The sequence below is a fragment of the Dermacentor andersoni genome, chromosome 10 (assembly GCF_023375885.2).
Source record: "Dermacentor andersoni chromosome 10, qqDerAnde1_hic_scaffold, whole genome shotgun sequence".
In the NCBI taxonomy this organism is placed as follows: Eukaryota; Metazoa; Arthropoda; class Arachnida; order Ixodida; family Ixodidae; genus Dermacentor; species Dermacentor andersoni.
In genome coordinates, this window is record NC_092823.1 from 113,757,796 (window position 1) to 113,778,837 (window position 21,042).

The following is a 21,042-nucleotide window of genomic DNA, read 5'->3' on the forward strand; positions in this document are numbered from 1 at the left end:
AATTCCTGCGCGCGGCGAGGGACTAAATATCGGCGTCAATCTTGGAGGCCATGCAAAAGGATGCACGCTTCGTACACGCACCGCTAGATGGCGTAGCGTCTCCAGGTGGACGCGCGTGGTAGGATCCCGGCTGCAGCACACGTCTCATACATGACGCGCTACGGCTGTGGCGTTCTGGTTTGTCGCTACACTGCTTGAATGCTAATTGCATTGATGTCGGCAGTCATCGAGAGATCGGTTGTGCTGGAATATACTGCTTTGATGCCCTCGTGCCCCGAAGAGCTGTAGGGATGGGTTGGGTACAATGAATGAAGAAAGAGTAAGCTGCAAGCAAACTGCAGCGATTATATAACAATATGAGGACGAAAACACGGGAAAGGCGGGAGATGGCAATTCAAGACGAATAATTCAAGACGCATTCTCTATGACAGTATCGAATGACGATGCTTCTTTCTCGATGTGTCCTCACAACTGTGCCTACGAATACTATAGACACGTATGCATGCATGTCCACGAACATCATCCATCGGAACAAAGCTGGAAAGGGGAATCTGTGTGGCTGAGTGGCTCCGCGTTTTCCTTCTGGATATGCATCCCAAAGACAGGTACTGAGCGAAAGCGGCTTCCGTCGCTGCATTCTACCACGGCTTTCGCAATCCAGTCAGCGGCCTTCAGTCAACAATCTGGAGAGAAGTGCAGACGTTGAAGTTCCGAGACGGGTGAAGACGCCTCTTGGCAGGTACGACACCGAGAACTGCCGAGGGAAATTTTCTGTCGAACATCTGCAAAAAGAAAAAGAAAAGAAACCCAGAAGGGACGTCCATTCACAGTAAATATATCTCCTGTCAATGCAGACAGCGTCAGAAGGAATGAAAAAAGGTACAAAAGAAAAAACAATTAAATAGAACGACCTTCCAAGCTGTATCGCTGAAAGGCTTTCGCGTGCCTTTAATACGACAGCTTTTTTTCACGTTTTGTTTCTTTCTTTTTAAGTGCCCCGGAACTCCATCGGCACCGCACGCATTTCGACGTTATGTGGCAGCCGATTTTTTTTTCCTGCTTGTTTCTGTGCGAACTCCACGTCTGGCCTTCAGTGCTCTCGCAGCCAACGCACAACCCTTTTCCCCCACTCCCTTAACCATCGCCTGCGTGAAACCGCACTTCTTATGCCGTTAGTATCATATTCTTTTCCTTCCGCCGGCTCTGTCTTCCTTCCATACCGAAAAAAAAATCAAAGCACTCGGAAGAAAACAAAGGTCTCACACTCTAGAATTCGTCTCTAACCAACAGTGCTCTCACTTTAACGCCTTTTATTTGTTTTCTCTCTCTCCCCTTTTAAGCCCTTTTGGAACTCTTCCTCCGAGTCTCGCTTCCCCTACTTTTACCGACAGGGGGCTCAATCGGTCGTCGCCCAGGGACGTGACAGCATTGAATCTAGAACACTCTCTATAGTCACACCGCCCTTACCCCCTACGTTACGTGCGCCCTTTCACGCCAGGCTATCGCCCATTTCCCTTCGCCTTCGCAGCGGCAACCGGCCACGTTCGGCTTCCCTTCCCAGACACGGAAACGCTTGGTGGGACTAGAAGTATTGGACATGTTGGGCCAAGCGTAAATGGGGGAGGGAAGGGAAAACGCTGGCTCTGAAGTTGAAGAACGATGGAGGGGGGGCACTGGTTTCGCGATTGATAATGCCTCCGCGCACTCGCCGTCTAGCGGAAGAAGAAGGAAGTTGGGAAGGGAAGAGGCCTCGGCGTGTGCGTTTTACGAGTCCTCCGTTGTCGGTCGGTCGCCTTCCCGTTCCAAAAATAAGAGGAAAGCAAGGCGCGGAGTGGCGCCCGGGTATTCGGGTGACGGCTTCAGGGGGGGGGGGATGGGGGCGCTTTTTATCCTCACCCGTCTCATCCCCTCTAGCACTACTACTTCGACTATGCTATCCGCTGCTGCTTCGCCGTCGCTTGATCCGCTTGCGCTGTCATTCTACCCTTCCTTCCCTTCACTCTCTCTCGCCCTCCATCTCTCTCCACCTCGCTTGCGTTGCAGCGTTTGCTTTGCTGCCCATCATTCACGCCTTCCTATTTTTGTCTTCTTCCTACTCTCCGAGTCACTTGCCCGTTGAGTTTTCGTCGTCGTCCTCGTCGTCGATGGCTTAGCGACGCGGCCATGCAATTCAGAACACCCTCTCCTCCTTTTCTCTTTCTCCGCTTGTCGTTCTTACGCCAGCTTCTAACGCTTAACCTCTCCCTCTAGCGTGCAGTGGCGACGTTGGTGGTGGCGCTGCCATTCGCATTTACGACGCGCGCCCCCGGATTGACGCCGCTAGGCTTTTTACTGTCGCGACGGCCGCCGGAAAGGGATCATTCCCCAAGGGGAGTAAAAAAAACAAGAGAGGAAAGGGGGAGTCGGCACACTCAACTACTCTCTTTCCCCGACCGCTTACTCCGTGGGCGCCCGCTGTGAGCGAAGTGGGCCACTCTCTCACGCACTTCGCGCGGAGGGAGTAAGGGAGACTAGAGCGTAAAGGCGAGCCGAAACAAAAAGAAAGGGAGTAAAATGAAGGTCGGCTAAATAAACGCGGAGTATACTGCTTTCGCGTTCTCCTCGGCGTGGCCTCTGCTCTAGTCTGTGCTTCTATCTTTTCGCGCTCTTTGCTTTATTTTTGGTTTGTTTATTTTTGAATCGGTATTTATCCTTGTGTTTGTCGAAGCACCCTTCCTCTCTCCCTTCACACACTTGTTCGCCGGACTTCGTTTCTCCGTAATGTCATGGATTGCGATTCTCGGCATCGTGTGTATGGCTATCCGGCGAGCGTTCTGGCGGCAAATTGTCGTATAGGCGCAAGAACGACCATTGGTGTGCGGGTCGCTACTGACAAATGACATTTTACTTCGAGGCGACTGCGGTGCTGGAGGTCGCTACTTGCGAAATTCAAATGATGCGCATGAGTATGTAAATAGAAGGAAGTGGGAGTGAGATGCGACTCGGGGGTCTGGACTGTGCTCGTAAACTTCTCGTAAAATCCTCGTCAAGCCCTTGAATGTTGCCTATTTCGAAGAATGTAGAGTGGGAAAAAGAAATCGCTCACGAATAAAGCTCCATGAATTCAGCAATAAACCGGAGCCATTCACTACGGCGTCCCTCATAGCGAGGATGTAGCGTTGAGACGTTAAAAATTATCGATAATTGTCAGATGTTACGTGAAAGAACGTGAACGTTAAAGGGGTGAACTGCCAAAATTAATTAACGAGAGGAAAATAAGCTACACTCGAGATCAAAACTTCACAGAGATTCAGAAAGCAGTACGAAGGAAGCAGGGAACCGGTGAGGGCATTTTGCATCGGCTGTAACAACATGTACGCAAAGGCAAACAGGGTAATGTCTTCAGCAGCCTTGACGTTATAGTAAGAGCAGTTCTATTGGTCTGAATTGTGCTGTGCCGGAACAACCACGTGGCTGTGAATAAAGGCACTTGGAGAGTAATATTGAGATTCCCTCTAACAGAGTCCCTCTGTATCGAGAAGGGAACTTGTGCCTTTTGTAATCCCTAATGGCATCCAACGTGTCAAAGACTGGAAAGAAGGTTAGCCAAGTACTGATTCGTAAAACGGAGTGGGCAAATTATTTATTTACGGGTCAGTTAGCTTGCTTTGGATCTTTTACAAGATATTACCTCAGGTAACTTCAAGTGGAATCAGGGCAGCACTTCACATTAGACAGCTCAGATAGCAGGTACGAATTAAAAAGACATTGCTCAGCATCCCATCACATTCGTGTCATCATCACGTAATTGCGAAATATGTGGTGCAAAACGAATCTTTGTATATTGTGTCGATGTTAAAGAGGCACTTGTTCTTGTAGCAATGCCAGCAGTCAAGGACACTTCGCGTAGTGAATCAGCAGACAAGGCAGACAATTAGTACAGATTGCATGTTCAAATATATGACACCCAAGGGGTTTCAGACAAGAAAACACGAGCTATTACCAGCACTTTGGTAGGCTTTTGATGAAACAATGAAAACGCCGAACAAGAAAAAAAAGCATTTAGTGAAATATTAACAAACATTCCGGCTCCTATGCGGCATCCATATTCATTGTGAACATGACTTCCGTGTGGGAGCCCAGAGTTCGCTTAATTTTTTACCAAATGGATTTTTTTTACATGATCGGCGTTCTCTTTTCTTTTTGATCATTCCTCTTCCTGGCCGGACGGGATTCTGCTAAATATATCCTTCTATTGCAAATAAAACCCTCATGCTGGTGGAGACGCTAAAACATTTTTTTTTTTGTTAATTGAAAGCCTAGTGAGAATTTCGAGGTAAAAGCTGTAAGTCGCCGTTTAGCGCACGCACGAACTTTTACACTTGCTGGAACCGTTAGCACCAGGGAATGGCGAATGGTCAGTACATGATGCGGGAGGTTAGACGGTTCGAATGTTTTTGTGGTATTTCGCTGCGGAGGGAACGTTGACGCGAAAGCTCGATACACTATCTCGTCGATTTTTCTTTTTCCTCCGCAATGCAAGCAACGGGAAGAAGTGCATAAGCAGGCCGGATATTGTGACGCTTCATTTGTGGGCGTCGCACCGTCCTCAATGATACCCACGAGTTGCTCCTTACTGTTTTACCCGAGTCAAACGAAGCCACCATGGCAGCAGTGCGTGCCGTGTGTTCTCGAATATAAGCGTCGCCTGACACAGTTCTGTCAGGGTGCGAAATACAAACAACCTTAAAGGGGACCACTACGAGGAAACTCGTGTATGTGCCACCGGTAGGTGCACGAGGAGTACAACGATGGAAAAATGACAAGGAAGAGAACGGCTAGAGGAGAGCATGGTGGCAATGGCACAACGATGGTGGCATGACAAAGACTAGAACAACGGCACGACGAGAGTATGTAATAATGTCACAACAATAATGGCGGCACTACGATAACCTGACGAGCACGACATCACGATGACCGTATGGCAGCAGTGACAAGATCATGCTAAGACGACATCGACTCAATGAACAAGACGGCAGGTTCATAACTACGAAGACAAGGCACAACAGCTCACATGTCGCTTCGAATCGTAGCTGCGAACCTGGCCACTTGCTCTCCCAAAAGAATGCCATGAAAACATGATACCTGCGACAGATGAAACCGAAATTGGCTTCACTACCTTCAACAACCATTTTGTAAAGATGAGTGAAAGCAGCCGCTATGTACTCGTACAGCAGCTGCCACCGTTTGAACCGATATCGTGTCGAAGTTGAAGACAATATTTGATATCGTGCCTATAGAATACAATAAATTAATTCTGCAGAATTCTGCAACGTCGAGCAAGTTTAATGACAGGGAAAAATACTCATCCACCTTGGTGTAGCAAGAAGCTACAAAAGAAAACCTCTGTGCGTTTCTCTGAAAGTTTCCCACTCGAACAAAAAACTACCGCCGAAACATGTCTTTGGATTGTGTTGGGTACAGTGTACACTCTTAGGCAAAGTTACACCCTTTGGCTTGCCCTTTCTGCCACACAACAATAATCGTTATCTGCCTTGATGCGTTTCCTTTCTTTAACGCTGCGAGCCCGGTACTTTCCAGTAACTAACGGCACGCGCGTTATCAGCATAGAACAGTTTACACCCTTTGGAGTGCCCCTTCTGATAACGCGCGTGGCGTTCGTTACTGGAAAGTTCCGGGCTCGCAGCGTTAAATAAAGGAAACGCATCAAGGCAGATAACGATTATTGTTGTGTGGCAGAAGGGGCAAGCCAAAGGGTGTAACCTTGCCTAAGAGTGTAGTGTTGAGAATGAGAAGATAGCATATTACATTAATGGGCATGAGCAGTCTCGTATCTCATAAACATGGACATATATTTTCCTTTCTTTAGTTCTGCTCCGTAAGTGGCACCAGAATGACATGTGGCGCCGCTCGACGGTGAAACAGTACAACAAGTCCGTGAACCGTCACGAAACCAAACCACGCAGGGAGAGGTATTTTGCTTCTGTGCAATTCTTTATTGGCTGAAATTGTGTTTTATTCTCTTCCGCTAACTTTTCTTTTAAAGGGAGAGTAATTTCCATCGTTTCGAAATTGCGCGTGTTGACAAGTGGCGCCGCCTTGTGCAAGCGAACACAGTCATGGCGAACGAAGTGGTTCATTGATGCCCAGCCTCCGAGATTCGCATCGCGTGCTGTAATCTGTGTTGTCGGTATCCGTACACAGTTTGGAGAAGAGAATACGGAAATCGAAAATTCTGTTTTAAAAGCTTCTGCACGCTTTGCACTGCAACCACTACAAAATAGAGGGAAGGTACTTCAAAAACGACAGACTATTCCTTTAGGAAGACTAATCGTGGTACAAAGAATATTTAGAGGCTTTTTATTTAAACGACCAAACATTTGATGGAGGGGTCAGGTGACGTGTTTCATATAATGTGACCATATATATATATATATATATATATATATATATATATATATATATTATTCTGCCATTCTCCTATTGGTTAATAACTGCTCGAATGAGCGAGCGCCTCTGCGGCAGCTGCGTAGTAGCAGCGCCTCTGGTGCTTCAACGGGAGCGGAGTTTCGGACTTAGTTGCGGATGATGTGGCCTTCGTGCTGATAGGAGCCAGGACCCCCAAATTATCGCATAGCCACGTGACTCATCGTAAATGAACCCTTACTGCATAGCTAATACGGATCGACCATTTTCGAACTCTTAAGTTAACCTATGACTTCCCACTACTCATAAAATCAAAATTTGGTATCGCAATTGACTTTTATTTGGAAATTCTTAATTAACTACTGCATATATCCTCAAGATTTGTGGATATTACGGGCATTATTAGGCCTAGTATACGATTGTAGCAGTATCTTTGCCGAATTTGTGAGATGAAAAGTAATTTTTATAGTGAACCGAAAATTTTAAAATGACCTTGCGTGAGTTTGCTGAGAGCTTCCTACATAATGCTTCGCATCAAATGCCCTTCTCGTCCGGGGTGTGAATCCGAGACTGATGCCTTTTCGAAGAAAAACTTCGCGTTGCTCTCGGATAGATGTCAGTGTGTTTTTTTTTTTCGATATATCAATAACACCAGCTCAAGTAAGGGCACGGTGGACTCCTCCTCATGTTACCGCGTAGAGTGCGTGGCTATAAAGTGGCATAATGATAACAGAACATGGGTAGCGATGTGTGTGTAGAGCTTATGCTCTAGCATGAAGATAACTCAGGGTCACCGTCAACTGTGCGGTGTCACAGTGCCCTCCAAGGAAAGCCGCAGGGAACTACGCGTACAACGCGGAGTGATAACATTCGTGGGCAGGCTTCGCACGTTTATCAACCCTTATGATTCTGGTATGTTATAACCTTAACGACGCGTAAGTCGCGCATAAATCCACACTGCTTGCCAACAGTGCTGGCTTTACGGTATACTGTGTAACTACCGCCTGCCAAGAAATATACTTTGGGATTTGATTTCGCCGTAGAAACGCTGCTGTTTTATCCTTATAAAAACTCTGTGATGATCTTACTGGCGCGGTCGACGACGAAAGCCAGTTAAGAGCCCATAATCAATATCGCTACACAGGTGTGCCTAACGTTGGGAAAATGCGGTACTTCGCCAACTATTGTAGCGTGGGCTGCCGCCGGTGCTGACCGCCCACACGAAAAACTGTACTATGCATGGAACACAGGCCGACAAAATACTAGCTGCGCACCTCGCGGCAACGAGGACACGCAACGGTGCTGGCTGAAACAGTGTCGATCGCCACACGCCTCGCGCGGCGGATTCCAATTTCCGGCCGGGGTAATTAGGCTCGCCTCGCCTCCACTCCAGCGCATTCCCTATTTCCCGCTTCCCTTCGCTTCGCCGTCCTCACGTACGCCTCGTCCGCTTACGCCCTCTGCCAACACCCTGGCTCTGCCCCCCCCCCCTCCGCTGTCCTTTCCCCAACCGCATGCAGCCTGCCTCTTCTCTCCTGACGAACAGGAGAGGTTGCGGTAAATAGTGATGTTTCACTCCCTCCATCCTCGCTCTCTTCTCTCTGATACCCTCTCTCCCAAGCGCCCTCACACAGAGGGTGTTGCCTCACATCACTTCTTCATACAGGTTGCTCTTTCGATCTCTCGCCGCTCCATGCTTTCCTTTCTGTTCTCGTCTACTTGTACTGCTGCTGGTGCCCCTAGATCCTGTCCTCCCGTATGGTCTATCCTGATATTCCTTTACCCGACTTTATGCTCTCTATCCTGACGCAGGCTAAGTTTTTCCTTATTTAGCTCGTGTTCTGCAATCAAGTTGCCGCCCGCCGAGCTCTGTTCCACGAAATCTTCTGTTTGGTTCTACCAGGACATCGGGAAACATTGCCGATAAAGGCCATAAAAGTTTCCGAGCGCTGCCTTAATTAAGGAATTTCTTTCTAAGCTTACGATGTGCAGCAGTCCTGTACTGTGCTGCTCCCTTTACTTTGACAACGTCGTCCCTATCGCCCACGTACTGCACCTTGATAGCGTCGTCCTCGTTCAGTCGCGTTACGCTCCCTCCAGCCCGGCTTTCGTCATGCCATCTCCTGGCCCTGTGCATTATCTTGGTCCAGTGTGAAAGCGAACACGCATCTAGTATTGTGCACCGATTATCACTCAGTTATGGCTCAAATGCTTGATTTTTCTTTATGTGCAAGTGTACCATCCTCATAAATGGAAACACAAACAGGGAATAACTAACCGTTACACGTGATTGCATTTCACTGAGAATCATGGAATTGTCTCAAATGTATGTTTCGGCGTCTAAATCCAGCCACGGGTTGTTATGAAATCCAGATGAACCTGGGAACGGAACAACACATTGGAGTAGTTTCGGAATCGTTCCCGTTTGAATTTAGGCTCATAGTATGTCGAATTCATTATATCAGGCACTTTCCTCTGATAAAGGCGACCAAATGTTCCATATCTCTTGGTTCTCTTGGTTCTCTTGCTTGCTTGTTCGCTGTAAAAATGGACCGGGATGTACAACATTTCCTTTTATCCTCCGTGCAACACCTTTCTCCCTTATTTGAAAACCCCATTGTCACGTGCACTGTCGCCTGACTTAGCTGGCCGTGCTCCGTCCAGCAACATCCGTCCTTACCTTCCGAGTGTTTGTTTTCGCCTCCTTCAACCCGCCGGTCTCTGCTGTGGGCAAGTCGACCAAGAAACAGCTGGCTGTTCCTGCTGACGTTGCGAGGCAAAGTGCAGGCGGCGGCGCGGGAAGTTCTCGGCGAAAAAGGGACCCAACGCTTCACCTCTTGCGAGCCAAACGGTTAAATGAGGCTTGCGCTGTCTTTGCTCTTTCTTTGTGATGTAGCCCTAAGAAGCCCTCAAAAGCGGTTCTCTTGCAGACCCCTTCGACGAGTGTGCAAACGCGCTCCTTTGTGTTCGAGCGTGCGTTGTGTGTGCGTGTGTGTGTGCTCCTGTGCTTTCCTTGACGGACTCGTCGGCTTTGTTTGTCCACGAAAGTGTACTTAGAACAGTAATTGTGACAAAGTTGTCGGGCCTGTTGGGAGGCGGCTTTGCTTGACGTGTACTCGTGTGTCCAAGCAGAGGCGCTGCACACTAATTCTCGAACTCCACCCAACCCCCCACTTTTTATTTTTTTACCTACCCGATTCTCCGGAATGCTGTTCTATAGTTACCGGACCGGAAGCGAGCGAACCGAAGTGTTTGATGAAGCCAAACAGTGCTCGATAGTTACGTTTAGTTAGGTGAGCGAGAGGTCTGCAGTTTCTCTGGAGACTCGGTCGTCGGCTCGCAAATGAGGCGGCTAGCGTTCCAGTTTTTGTCGGAATGAAAAGGGAAAGAAAGGAAATAGCCTTAGACGACCCTCAAGTTGCACGTCTGAGGAGTGCGGTGTAATGAAACTTTAGAACGCGTGCGCAAGAGGCCACAAACCGCGTCTGTAATGTACGTCACAGTTGAAGGGGTCTAAAATTGGTATACGTCCTGCACTTCACTTCGCCATTGCTCGAAACCATTGTGGTAATTTCGGCTGCATCGTTCTGGAAAGCGCAAGAAATATTACGAAGAAGAAGTCAGGCACAAAGAAGAGACACAACGCTGTCCCACTTCGCCTTTGGCTGACGGCACCACCGATAAAAAAGCACTAAGCGTCGCCCAAGACAGCGATAGCTCGATAATTAACACCCTCAGACGAGCTAGTTGGTTAACGAGAGCTTTGAAAATGTGTTATATTTTTGTAAACAACCTGCAGGTGAAATGCCAGCGCATTTGTTGGGTTCGTAATCGCAATGTCGCGTTTCACTTCACTGAGAGAGTTCTGCCGTACGCCGTCGCTGCTAAAGCAGTGTTCAAAAGAAGACTTGATAAAGTTTAGAGGCGCATTTCACGACGAGTTTCACAGCGCCAGCGCTGCCGCAAAGTTGAGAAAGAATACACAGGGTCCCTGCCGGCGCCATGAGCGAGGAATAATCTGGCTGCTTTCCCTCTTACGTGAGTTGGTTGATTAATGGACTTTCTTGGCACAAGGCCCAGTTCCGGTCAAAGAGCGCCAACTATACAAGGGTACGGCAACATACAGAGAGATGCCGAGAACAATGCTTGGTGAATTTTTGTCCTTTGAATTTTAGGGCTAATTGGGGAAGCGAGTCTCTTACAACCCACTCCTATTGCATAGAAGCTTTCTATTCTCACCATTCTGCCATCAGACCTCGAGGTCCAAGTGAGTTTCTGGTGGTGCGAACGCAACACGCGTCTTGCCACAGTTAAGGACCACCACTGCCGGTCAGGTTAGGTTAAGTTTGAGGCAGCGGCGGCTTATAGTGATGCACCGTAGTGCCGTAGTGATGTCGTAGTGATGCACCGCACGTGTGTACATCGGAATCTGTGAAAGCGAACGCACGTCCTTCCCCTCGTTGCGCAGGGCTCCAGCTCGACCGTGGACGTCGCTCTGCTGGCGGAGGCACACGGCCTGGTGACGGACATGCTGCTGGACCCGAACCTCCCGCCGCACGTGGTGAGCGGACTGCGCGCGCTGGCCACGCTCCTGTCGCCGCCGAGCCACGGGCCGCCCCAGCCGCGGCCCAGGCCCGGCGGCGCCTCGGTCTCGCTGGCCGACTTCAACTGCGGCTCGGACACGGAGGAGATACCGTACACCGGAGAGAGACCGTCGGCGCTGCCCAAGAGGCTGCGCCGCAATCTTCCTCCGGGCCTGCTCCGGCGCATGTCGACGAGCACGTGGACGACGACAACCTCGGCGACGGGCATGCCCACGCTGGAGCCAGAGCCCAGCCGAAAGAGGAGCACTAGTTTCAGGCACGCGGCAGCCGCCGCCGAGGGGTCCGCCGTCGCCCAGCACCAGGCATTCCTGGCGAACCACGCAGCGGCGTCCGGGTATTACGCATTATAACGTATTATTGCATTGTATTGTATTGCACTGTGTTGTATTGTACATGCACTACAGAGCACGAGCTGTACCTCGCCCGCCATTTGGCCGACGGTTTGGGACAGAAAGATATACGTACAAGCGTTGAAAAGCAAAATGAGGGGCGTAACTAACGTTCAGACGCACGAATGCGGTGCTGTGGATCAGAGCGCAAGTGGTTCTGCAGCCGATATTCTTGGATGACATTAAGGGGGTAAAAATGCAGTTGGACAGGTCATGAAATGCGTAGGGCGGATAATCGACGATATGTTAGCGTTATAAATAATGGGCGCCAGGAGAAGGGAAGCGCAGTCGAGGACGTCAGAGAACTAGAGGGTGCAATGGCGCGAGGAAATTTGCAGGCATAACATGGTGTCGCATGGCGCAAGAGAGGCGCATTTGAAGATCACTGGGAGAGGTCATCATCCTGGCAGTGGACGTAAATAGGGGGACGATGATCTAAGAACGGGGGATAATATTTATCCCTAATGAATGCGACAGTGCAGAAACTGACAGTAGAACGAATAACGGGGACAGGCACAAGCTGTTGAAATTGTGCGAAAGACAGTATAGGACAACTGTGCCTCTCGAGTGACGCTGTCACCATGGGGCTCACTGACCGAGGCCAACAGAATTGCGCCGCCGCTTCTTTGTCGTCTCAAAGGCCGCGCACCATAGTTCCTCGGCGCTTCTTGAGCAATAATCCCGCAATTTTTGCCTTTGGGCGTCTGCCTGAAGACACAAATCCTGCAATGCTTGCATCTGAGCGCCTGCTTGACGACATTCAAGTGAAGACACGTTTCCCAGATAAGTTTTCACCGCGGGAGTCACCGAGGAGCGTTATTGAAGGAAAGTGCCTCTTACAGTGCAGTCTTGGCGCGTTTCTAGACTTAGTCTCTCTTTAGGTAAGGCTTGCCGTATGGCATAATATTTGATATGTACACTGCGCACTGTAGAATTTGAAGGAGCATGTTCTGATATCTATTGTGTAGTGCACCAGGCGATGATAGCTCAGTGAGACACTGTGACGAAGGCCGTCTTCCGTGCATAAAAAGAAGGAAGTCTTCACGTCAAGCAAAGGCCTTCAGTAGCGCAGCTAAAATGTTTCGTAGGGCCTTGTTCGGGGGAAATTAAGCGTAGATACAGCGCCAGCGGACAAAAGCAATGACCAATACGAGTCCGCACGTAATTGTTCCTCTATTTGTTAGCACCGTGTCTCTCCCCTGGTAATATCTTCCCCTGCTTGCATCGGGCTCGGTTATACCAAGACCTCTCTGTGGCAAAGTATAAGGATGACGAGATGCGAGTGCTTCAATTCTACATCGTGTAGCACAAGACTAGCTAACTAGAGGGGCTAGAGAGGTGTTTCTGAACGCTCTTTCGGGCCGTAGTGGTCTGTTACCTTGTACTGCGAGCTTTGGCTTGCCTTTGACTTCCGGCGTTAAGACGCTGGAACTTTCACTATCAGCGGCTCTCCTCGGATGAGTTCTTTGTACTCCCGATGACCCCCGCCCTTTGCTCTTACTTCGGGGATTATACTTTGTCCGCTGGTGTAGCCACGCTGTCCTCTTCACTATCATCGGAGTATGAGTGAGGTGCTTATATCGTCCTTGAGAGCCAACATGACCGTTAGAAGGCGAAGTGAAAAGACACTTTAAAGAAGCGTTCCAAGAGTAGTAAATTTTCGGCCGTCGCTGAAACAGAAACTATAGGCAAGTACTGTGGCCCTGCCGAGGCCCGTTCACGGTTACGTAGCCACTAGTCTATGCACGTTGCCTACACCGCTGGCTTCCTGTTGCACGTCAAACGAGGTGCATCTCTCAACTCACTTATTAGCCATCCCATCTCGTCACTTTCAATACCTTCCTCTGATCGTAGTCTACGTGTGTCAAGACAGATTCGTATACTTCAGTGCACGACACCAGTTACGCAGTGCATCAGTTGCAGTGAATGCAGTGCACCGGTTAAGCTAATTTGTAAATACGGAGCTTCAACTCCGCTGGCTAATCTTTCATCTTTCTATTTCCTTCTGCTCCTCGCCCTGTGTTCACAGCTATCCAACTTGTTGCTTATGCTTAATCTCTCCTATACTATTTCTATCTCCCTTTTGCCCTGCCTACGGTAGTCCACGTGACGTTTATACCTCATCTGCCCTATTATTCTGCATCCATCGTTCCGCCAAGTCACTTCTGCGACGTACAGTAGCAGGCTAGAGTCACCTCGCTTTCCGGCCTGCCTCTTGATGCTCACGCGGTTGTTCACTGCCCCCCCACTTGTCTTCCTCCTCGTGTCGTCGCCGTCTCTCACCCCCTCCCTCTCGCAGCGGTTCGTCGGCTCGCGGCCCGGCGTCCAGCTCGTCGGCGCTGCAGCCGAAGGGCCGCTCGTTCTCGACGACGGCCATCCCGTCGTCGGCGCTCTCCCGGCGCGGCGTGCGCGAACGCAAGACGGTGTGCAGCCTCCACCCGCTGAGCCTGGCCGCCGGGACGACGCCCGGCGCGGCGGCGGGCGAGGCCGCCGCCTCGGCGGACCAGCAGCAGCAGCAGGCCACGTTGCCTTCGGTGCGCCGGCTGCACACGTCCGACTACGACTCCAGCAACGACTCGCCCAGCGGGTCGGACACCAACGACCCGGCGAGCGGGCCCAACGTGCTGGGTGAGCTCGACGAAGGCTACGGTCGTTGGTCGACGCTCTTTCCTTCTCTCCCTTCCTTCCTTCCTTCGTTCCTTCGTTCCTTCATTCATTCATTCATTCATTCATTCATCCATTCATTCATTCATCCCTCCCTTCATTCATTCATTCATTCATTCATTACTTTGTTGTTTCTTTATTCTTTTCTTTTCTCACTCGCCTGTCGATCACGCGTTCTTGAGCTAGCGGGGACTGGTAGGTTAAGAAGAGGAGCTCGCGTCAGGTGCTCGATCCAGGGTGGCGTCTCTCATGACGACTAAAATAAAGCTGCGTATTTTATAAATGTACGTATAGCAGCCCACAGTGCCCTCCCCCCCTCACATTTTTTCCTTCCTTTTTACCGCCTTTCCAACTTGCCTGCATCCATCCTTCCCACGCTTCCTTCTTTACTTCCTTGCCTCATCCATTCATTCATGCATTAATTCATTAAGAGTCGATAAACATAAGTACTGGGTTCAGATGAATTTGTAGATTACAACTCTAGGACACAAAACAAAAGCTGTTTAGGGAGCTTAGTGTAGATGAGCCGGAACCGACTCAAGAAAATTCGTTTTGCTTATTCATTCATTCGAGGTGCGCCAAAAGAAATACTCAACTAAGCTGTATTTGTTGAAATTGGTCTCTCGGGATAACGTCTTCGAAAGCGTCTACTAATCTGGCACTTTTTCCTAACGCACGCACCTTCATCGAGCCCGCAAAAATTAAAATCGCAGCAGCTACCTTCATGGAGGGAAATAATTAGGATACTTCTCAATAGGCCTTACAGCTTTGAAGGTGTTGAGCCTTCATCATTATTTTAGGTATTGTTTAATTAATATACAATTTGGTAATAAAAAATTAGCTGCACAACATAGAGATAACATACGAGAAACGGTAATATACGATAATAATATAAAAGTTACTCCGCCTGTTGCATTCGCGTGGCGCACAGGTTCTTTTTTTCTCTCACTCTCTTTCTTTCTATTGAGGTTTCCAAAGTTAGCTGGAACATCCAGTGCATTACGCGTACGTTTTTTTTTTTTATAATTACTCGAGAGCTCGTCTTTCTTTACTGTCCTGGCGTCGCCTTGTTGCTAACAGTGCGTTGATTCTCGTGTTGTCGACATTTACCGGAGGTCCTCTTGACAGTCTCAGGGACTTGCTCAGCGACTTGACACAATAAACGAAGAAGGCCGGGAAGTATTGTCGCGCTAATACGCCCGTTCCGTTCCTCTTTTCCCACGTGTCACAGAGGGTGCACTGAGGTCGCCGCAGCAGGCGACGGCCGCGGTGGCAACGGCGACAACGGCAGCGACGACGGCGGGACCCGTTCGGTGTGGACTCTGCGGGGCTCGGGTGGGCGCGACGCTAGCGGCAAGGCCCCGCGAGAGACGCCTCGAGGACGCCACTGGTGCCAAAGGGGACGAGGTCTCTGCCCACCTGCCTTCATCTCTCTATGCTCTCTAGTCGCTCGTCTGCGTTGACCTTTCACGCGGACGATCGATGGGTGTCGTCTGGATGGCTGCTGTGCTTGGGCGCTCAAAGTGACTAGGAACGGTGGAAATCGAAAACCAAGGGGGCCAACAGAGGGAGTAGCACATTGTTCTATAAAAGTTACAAACAGGGATAAAGTGCTTGAATGGGACAGTTCTGCGGAAACCCGCAAGGTGGAGAGAAGTAATTAATAAACGGGAAATGAGACATCCACCCAAACGTAGTTAAGTTGGCTGAATAAGATGCCTCAGAAAGTCTGGCCAACTGTTCGACCTTTGAGTTGATAGTCGGCATTTGTTTTGACCATTTCGCTTCTTCTTGTGTCCGTGTTTGTACGCCTGCCTGTCGGTGACACGGAACCTTACCAACCCGCACAGCGTTCAGTGATTCTATTTCATTCTCTGTTCATTTACCACATTGCAGGACTCGGGATCGGGGAACGAGGGGGACGTCGACCGCGAAGAAGGGGGTGGCCTCTACGTGGGGGACACCCTCTTCCTGCCCGACGAAATCGTCCGCGACCCACTGCTGGGCCGGATAGCCGAGTGGGACTACCCTATATTTGATCTCAACAGGCTAAATCCGGACACCATACTCAGCAAGGTCTGTGATCCAGCCCCATTTCCCAAGTGCTTAGCTAGACGCCAGTTTGGGGTGAGCCTGTCCGGTAGCACGTGTCCTTTCCATACGATTGCTAGAGCCATTCGAATCGCGTTGATCGGTTTTTATTGATGTTGACCCTCTTTTTGAGAGTGACTTAGATAGGGAAGAAAGGACACAGACTTAACTATATTTTGGAGGAAACGCCGATAGTGACAGCTTTGTTGAAAGCCACACTGCCAACGAGCGCCCTTCTCACGTCCGACAATGTTTGTCTCTATCACCATTAACTGTCGATTGGACACTGCATCAAATCTCTTTGTGCGCAATGCTATCTTCTTGGCTCTCTTGCGCACAATAATGGTTTCAAATTAGCGCTTGAAGCGTTAAATCTACAGCATTATGCTGAAACTTGGTTCCGTAGGGGCCCACTGCTTGGCACGGTTAGGCAAGTATTCAACAAACTGAAAAGTACTCCGCAGAACAATAACAGTGCAACCTGAGGCATCTCTCAGTGGTACTCACTAAATAGTCCTGTCGCTGAACTTGCGCCTTTGTTCTTTCTTGATTTCCGTGATAAAGAAAATTGACGGCCTTAAATACGAATTTGTCACATTTATTGGCCCTGCGCGGTAGGTACCACGTCCTCGCTCAAACCGCGTTTATTGTTGCGTTCCTATTGGCAATATGAAACGATTTGTGACACCCAACCCGATTACATATTCTTAAGACAGTTTACACCTTAAACCAGTACGACTGCCGAAAAAACTGTTAATCGACTTAACATGGGTGTGTCGGAGATATAGGATCTCATGGATGATTTTTTCTGTATTCCAGATGTGTTATCGCGTATTTTTAGAAGTTGGTCTGTTCGATGCCTTCAAAATCCCGGAGCCCGAGTTTCTCCATTACTTCCACGCACTCGAGAGTGGTTATAGAGAAAAACCATGTGAGTCCCAGGACACTTGTTCTTATCTTTCCTTATCGTTGCGAACCTTTGCCATGGTAGCGATGTTGTGAAAATGTAGGCAACTGCTTGTCTCTCTCAAATTGTTCAGATTGGGGTTCAAGAGGTACTTTTTAAGTTCTTATTTTTCAAACTGCGGTCAAAATAATAATGAAATCTGAAAGAAAGAAATGCAGGGAGTAACGATAACAGTCAATCGCACTTCTTTATCTCAGTTTTTTTTTCTGCGTATTAAATCTGTAAACGATAGAGTTTACGCCTTTCCACAAAATACCTCACATTTTATGGCATACCGGAAGGTCGGATATATCTCGACTGTAACAGTGATGTTGACAATGCCATCTTATTGCGCTTTTGTAAACTGTAATACGTTAGAAGCATCCTTGTGTTGCATCTTTGCTCGCCTAGAAGGAGAAAAATAGCTCCACTGTACAACTCTAAGCGTTCTTGCTGCTGACACATTTGCACCAGCCGACAGGCATACCACAGTCACTCAAATTAGTTCTGTGCGCGCTAGATGACGTCACCGTCGCAAAATGGTGCCACCAGTTACGCAGTGCATGCCTATGTTTTCAGTGTTGAGGCTTTTTACGTTCCACGCAGTGTTCCCCTATACATTAATGACACATCTGCCAATTCAACCACACAACATCCGAGCTGAAGGCCGTACTAGCGTTATTAAGGTTGCTGTGTTGTGCGGGGCTTCACGATAGGGGACATTAAGAACGCCGCCCCCTACCGCTCTGTACTGTACGCGGTTTGTTCGTGCTCGTCTCTGTTTCTCTCTATCTCTCCCTTCCTCTCTCTTTCTTTTAGAGCGCAGCTCTTTGGCGTCCGTTCCTGGGTTTCGCGTCGTCGTCGGCGTTGTCGTCGGCCTCGTAACCAGCTCCGCCCCCCTTTCATCCCCCCAGCGCTAGCAGCGACCGACTGATACCGCTGGATGCCGCTGACGCCGCTAGAGAGTCAAGATAACGTGACTGCATAGAACACCGTCGCCGCCATGCAGAAAGAGGAGGAAAGGGTCCCCCCCTCCCCCTGTTCTTGTGTGGCAGATAGGGTGCTCTTCAGTTGCCGACGCGCCGGTTATTTCACGTAGGCCCCGGCACGTCGACGAATACGTGACCACCTTCCCACGGCTAGACCTGGTTCTTAGCGCTGCGGAAGCGAGGGTATCATATTGTTTGTGTCGGCATCGGCGGCGTTGTCCCTGAAACCAACTCCGCAGCTGGGGTTGACTCACTATCGGCGTCAGCGGCATCAGTCAGTCGCTGCTATCTCTTCCCTCCTCCCTTTATCGTGTTGTCCGCTTGCTGCGCGCGCTTCTGCCCCCATCGTTTGCCGCTGGGTGTACACGCCGCCCCCCTCCCCCCTCTTCCTGCGAGCCTCCGGTTGTCAAAGCGCCGGCTCGAACTTAATTCCTTTCTTCGCTCCTCCTCCAATGCAACCCCTGTGCGGTGGCAATCAGAGAGCCAGATCGGTGGGACGTCGTGCACTTCCTGCAACTCGCATTAACCGTCCATCGATCCACACCGATGTTAGTAGTGGGGGACTTTAATGTTGACATAAAGACAAACAGCAATTTCCTAACACTTATGCGGGAGAACATCCCGTTCCTCTCGCTCGTAACGCGTCCCACGGCTGTGACAACCTCGCGAGGCACTTGTATAGATCTCGTCTTTGAGAATCAAGCATTGGTGTACCAAGTCGAACATATATCAGTCTATTTCTCCGACCACAAAGCTTCCTTCATGACTGTCAAGAACTGTTAGTGGAGTCTTTGTTAAAGGAATACGTGTGAAAAATAAACAAAAAAATTCTGTGATAGCGCATACATGTGTTGCTCGATTTCTTTGCCTCAATCTATCGAAAAGGTGAAACAGCTTATTTGCTGCGTTCAAATTTCGCATTAGGAACTAACGTAATCGTCGGTAATTTTTTATCCCTCTTCACCCTTCCCCACCCTTTGCAGGGTAGCCAACCGGAAATGCCTTTGATTAACCTCCCTGCCTTTCTGTGCATCCTTCCCTCCCTCTCTCTCTCTCTCTCTCTGCCAATTCAACAAAAAAATCGCACATGATTTGGTTAAGAGACACTTTCGATTTCGCTTGTGCTGACAATTCGCTACTGCATGTCCGCTTGTCTGAACGGTAAAGTGGCACACCTTTATGTGGCTTCTAGACTAAAGAACAGGGAACGAGGGTGCACTATTAGTGCCGTCTTTCTTGTCCTTGCACTTTTCGCGTGCTCGTATTTTTTCCTATTTATGAACATGTATGTTCGCGAAGACGTCATTGCACTTGTGCGCGCGCTCCATAAGTACGTTGAACACATGGTGTTTTTTTTTTTTTATGTGGACGTCACGCTTGTGCTCTTGCAGTCGTTTCGAGAATTTTCCATGTTAACCGATTGATTGCTTTTACTTTTCCGTGTGTGTGTGTCAGATCACAATCGAATGCACGCCGCGGACGTCCTCCACGGGGTGTACTACCTGACGTCGCAAGCCATTCCTGGTTTTACACAAGTGGTGCCGGACACCACGGACTCACCACTACATAAGACGGCCGGAAACTTCCTAGCAGGTGACGCTTATTCGTGAGTCAAGCGCAGCGGTCGCTAGGAACGGCCTATTCGAACAACGACAGTTTTGTTCTCGGCGACTTCGTTCGCCGCGAAAGGGCAATTCTCAATGTCTTTCGATTACTTTTCTTTATCAAAGACTGCAGTCACCACGCTCGTTATCCAAGAAGCCTACTTTATACATCCTTGACTATACCAGGATCATTTGACGGTACTGTGAGTCGAACGACATTATTTTGGAACGTTCAGTAAAACAATGGAGCCCGAGAAGATCTGAGTGCACCATGTAGTCAAGGCCGAATTTTTTAGCCGCCCTCCAGTCACGCTCAATCTTGTAAAAAATTACGTATTTCTTTGACTTTCGAATATTATATCTGTTATGGGCACTACAGTCATCACTCATCGACATCCAATTTCACGTTAAGTAGCAGTTTTAAAGCGAAGCGTTTTTTTTTTCTTGCATACCTCGCTCGCTTTTGTGACCGTGGCTGAGGCCTCGTTGTTCCCTTGCCGAATAGGCCAACCAATCACAAAAAAGAACGCATGCCGCCAGTGCCGCTGGGTTCCTTGAACCACCACCAGATGGCGCACGCCAGATGGGGCTTGAGCAGTATAACAGCAAGAGCTTGGTGGCGCAACCCACTGCCCCGTTCCAAAGGGGACGCTCATAACATCCACCCATCCATCCATCCATTTATGAGAGGCGAATAAGAGGCGATTGGAAGATTGGTGGAAGAAAAGTAGGGAAACGACAAAAAACAGACACGTACAAAAGAAAGTTCGCAGTAGGGGATCAGAAAATTTGGTTGTGGGAGTTCATAGGCTTTTTTTTTCTTTTTTAACCTAAGTAGGACATTAGGCAGTATAATAGCAAGAGCTTGGTGGTGCAACCCACCGCCCCGTTCCAAAGGGGACGCTCATAACATCCATCCATCCATCCATCCATTAGCAGCCACCAAGAGAGTCAGAATGTAAAGGGCAAGCGGAATGCTGCGATAATGAAACTAGGAGCACTGTGGGTCCACAATAATGTGGTGCATGAAATCTGGAAATGAGTAATGGTGCCTCGGCTAACGTTCCCAAATGCCATTCTATGGATATCTTGTCGGGGTTGTATGTTAACCAAAGATAGGTAGGCCGGTTGGCTTTTGAAGCCCACGCTAAAACCGGAAATGAGGCAGTGCTGGGTGACATGGGTTTGGCCTCTTTATAAGTCAGAGAAGCACAGAGCAAAATTAGCTTTGAAAGAAAGGCGGAGGAATATGGATGAAAATAAGTGGGCAGCCAAAGTGCACAAGTACATGTACTTGAAAAGTGTGGACACAGAATGGAAGAAGACGTC

General features: G+C 49.1%; 1 protein-coding gene across 4 annotated transcripts in view; it reads left to right on the top strand.

Annotated features, from left to right (window-relative positions):
* Positions 1 to 21,042, top strand: part of LOC126544723 (cGMP-inhibited 3',5'-cyclic phosphodiesterase 3A-like) — a 343,612-nt gene that overhangs the window by 290,111 nt on the left and 32,459 nt on the right. For all 4 annotated transcript variants that reach the window (XM_050192179.3, XM_055077818.2, XM_055077819.2 and 1 more), the window contains 6 exons: positions 10,895 to 11,364; positions 13,719 to 14,047; positions 15,315 to 15,490; positions 15,980 to 16,159; positions 16,994 to 17,105; positions 19,565 to 19,702. In XM_050192179.3, the coding sequence (XP_050048136.1) occupies positions 10,895 to 11,364; positions 13,719 to 14,047; positions 15,315 to 15,490; positions 15,980 to 16,159; positions 16,994 to 17,105; positions 19,565 to 19,702 (1,405 nt within the window). The remainder of the gene's footprint in view (positions 1 to 10,894; positions 11,365 to 13,718; positions 14,048 to 15,314; positions 15,491 to 15,979; positions 16,160 to 16,993; positions 17,106 to 19,564; positions 19,703 to 21,042) is intronic.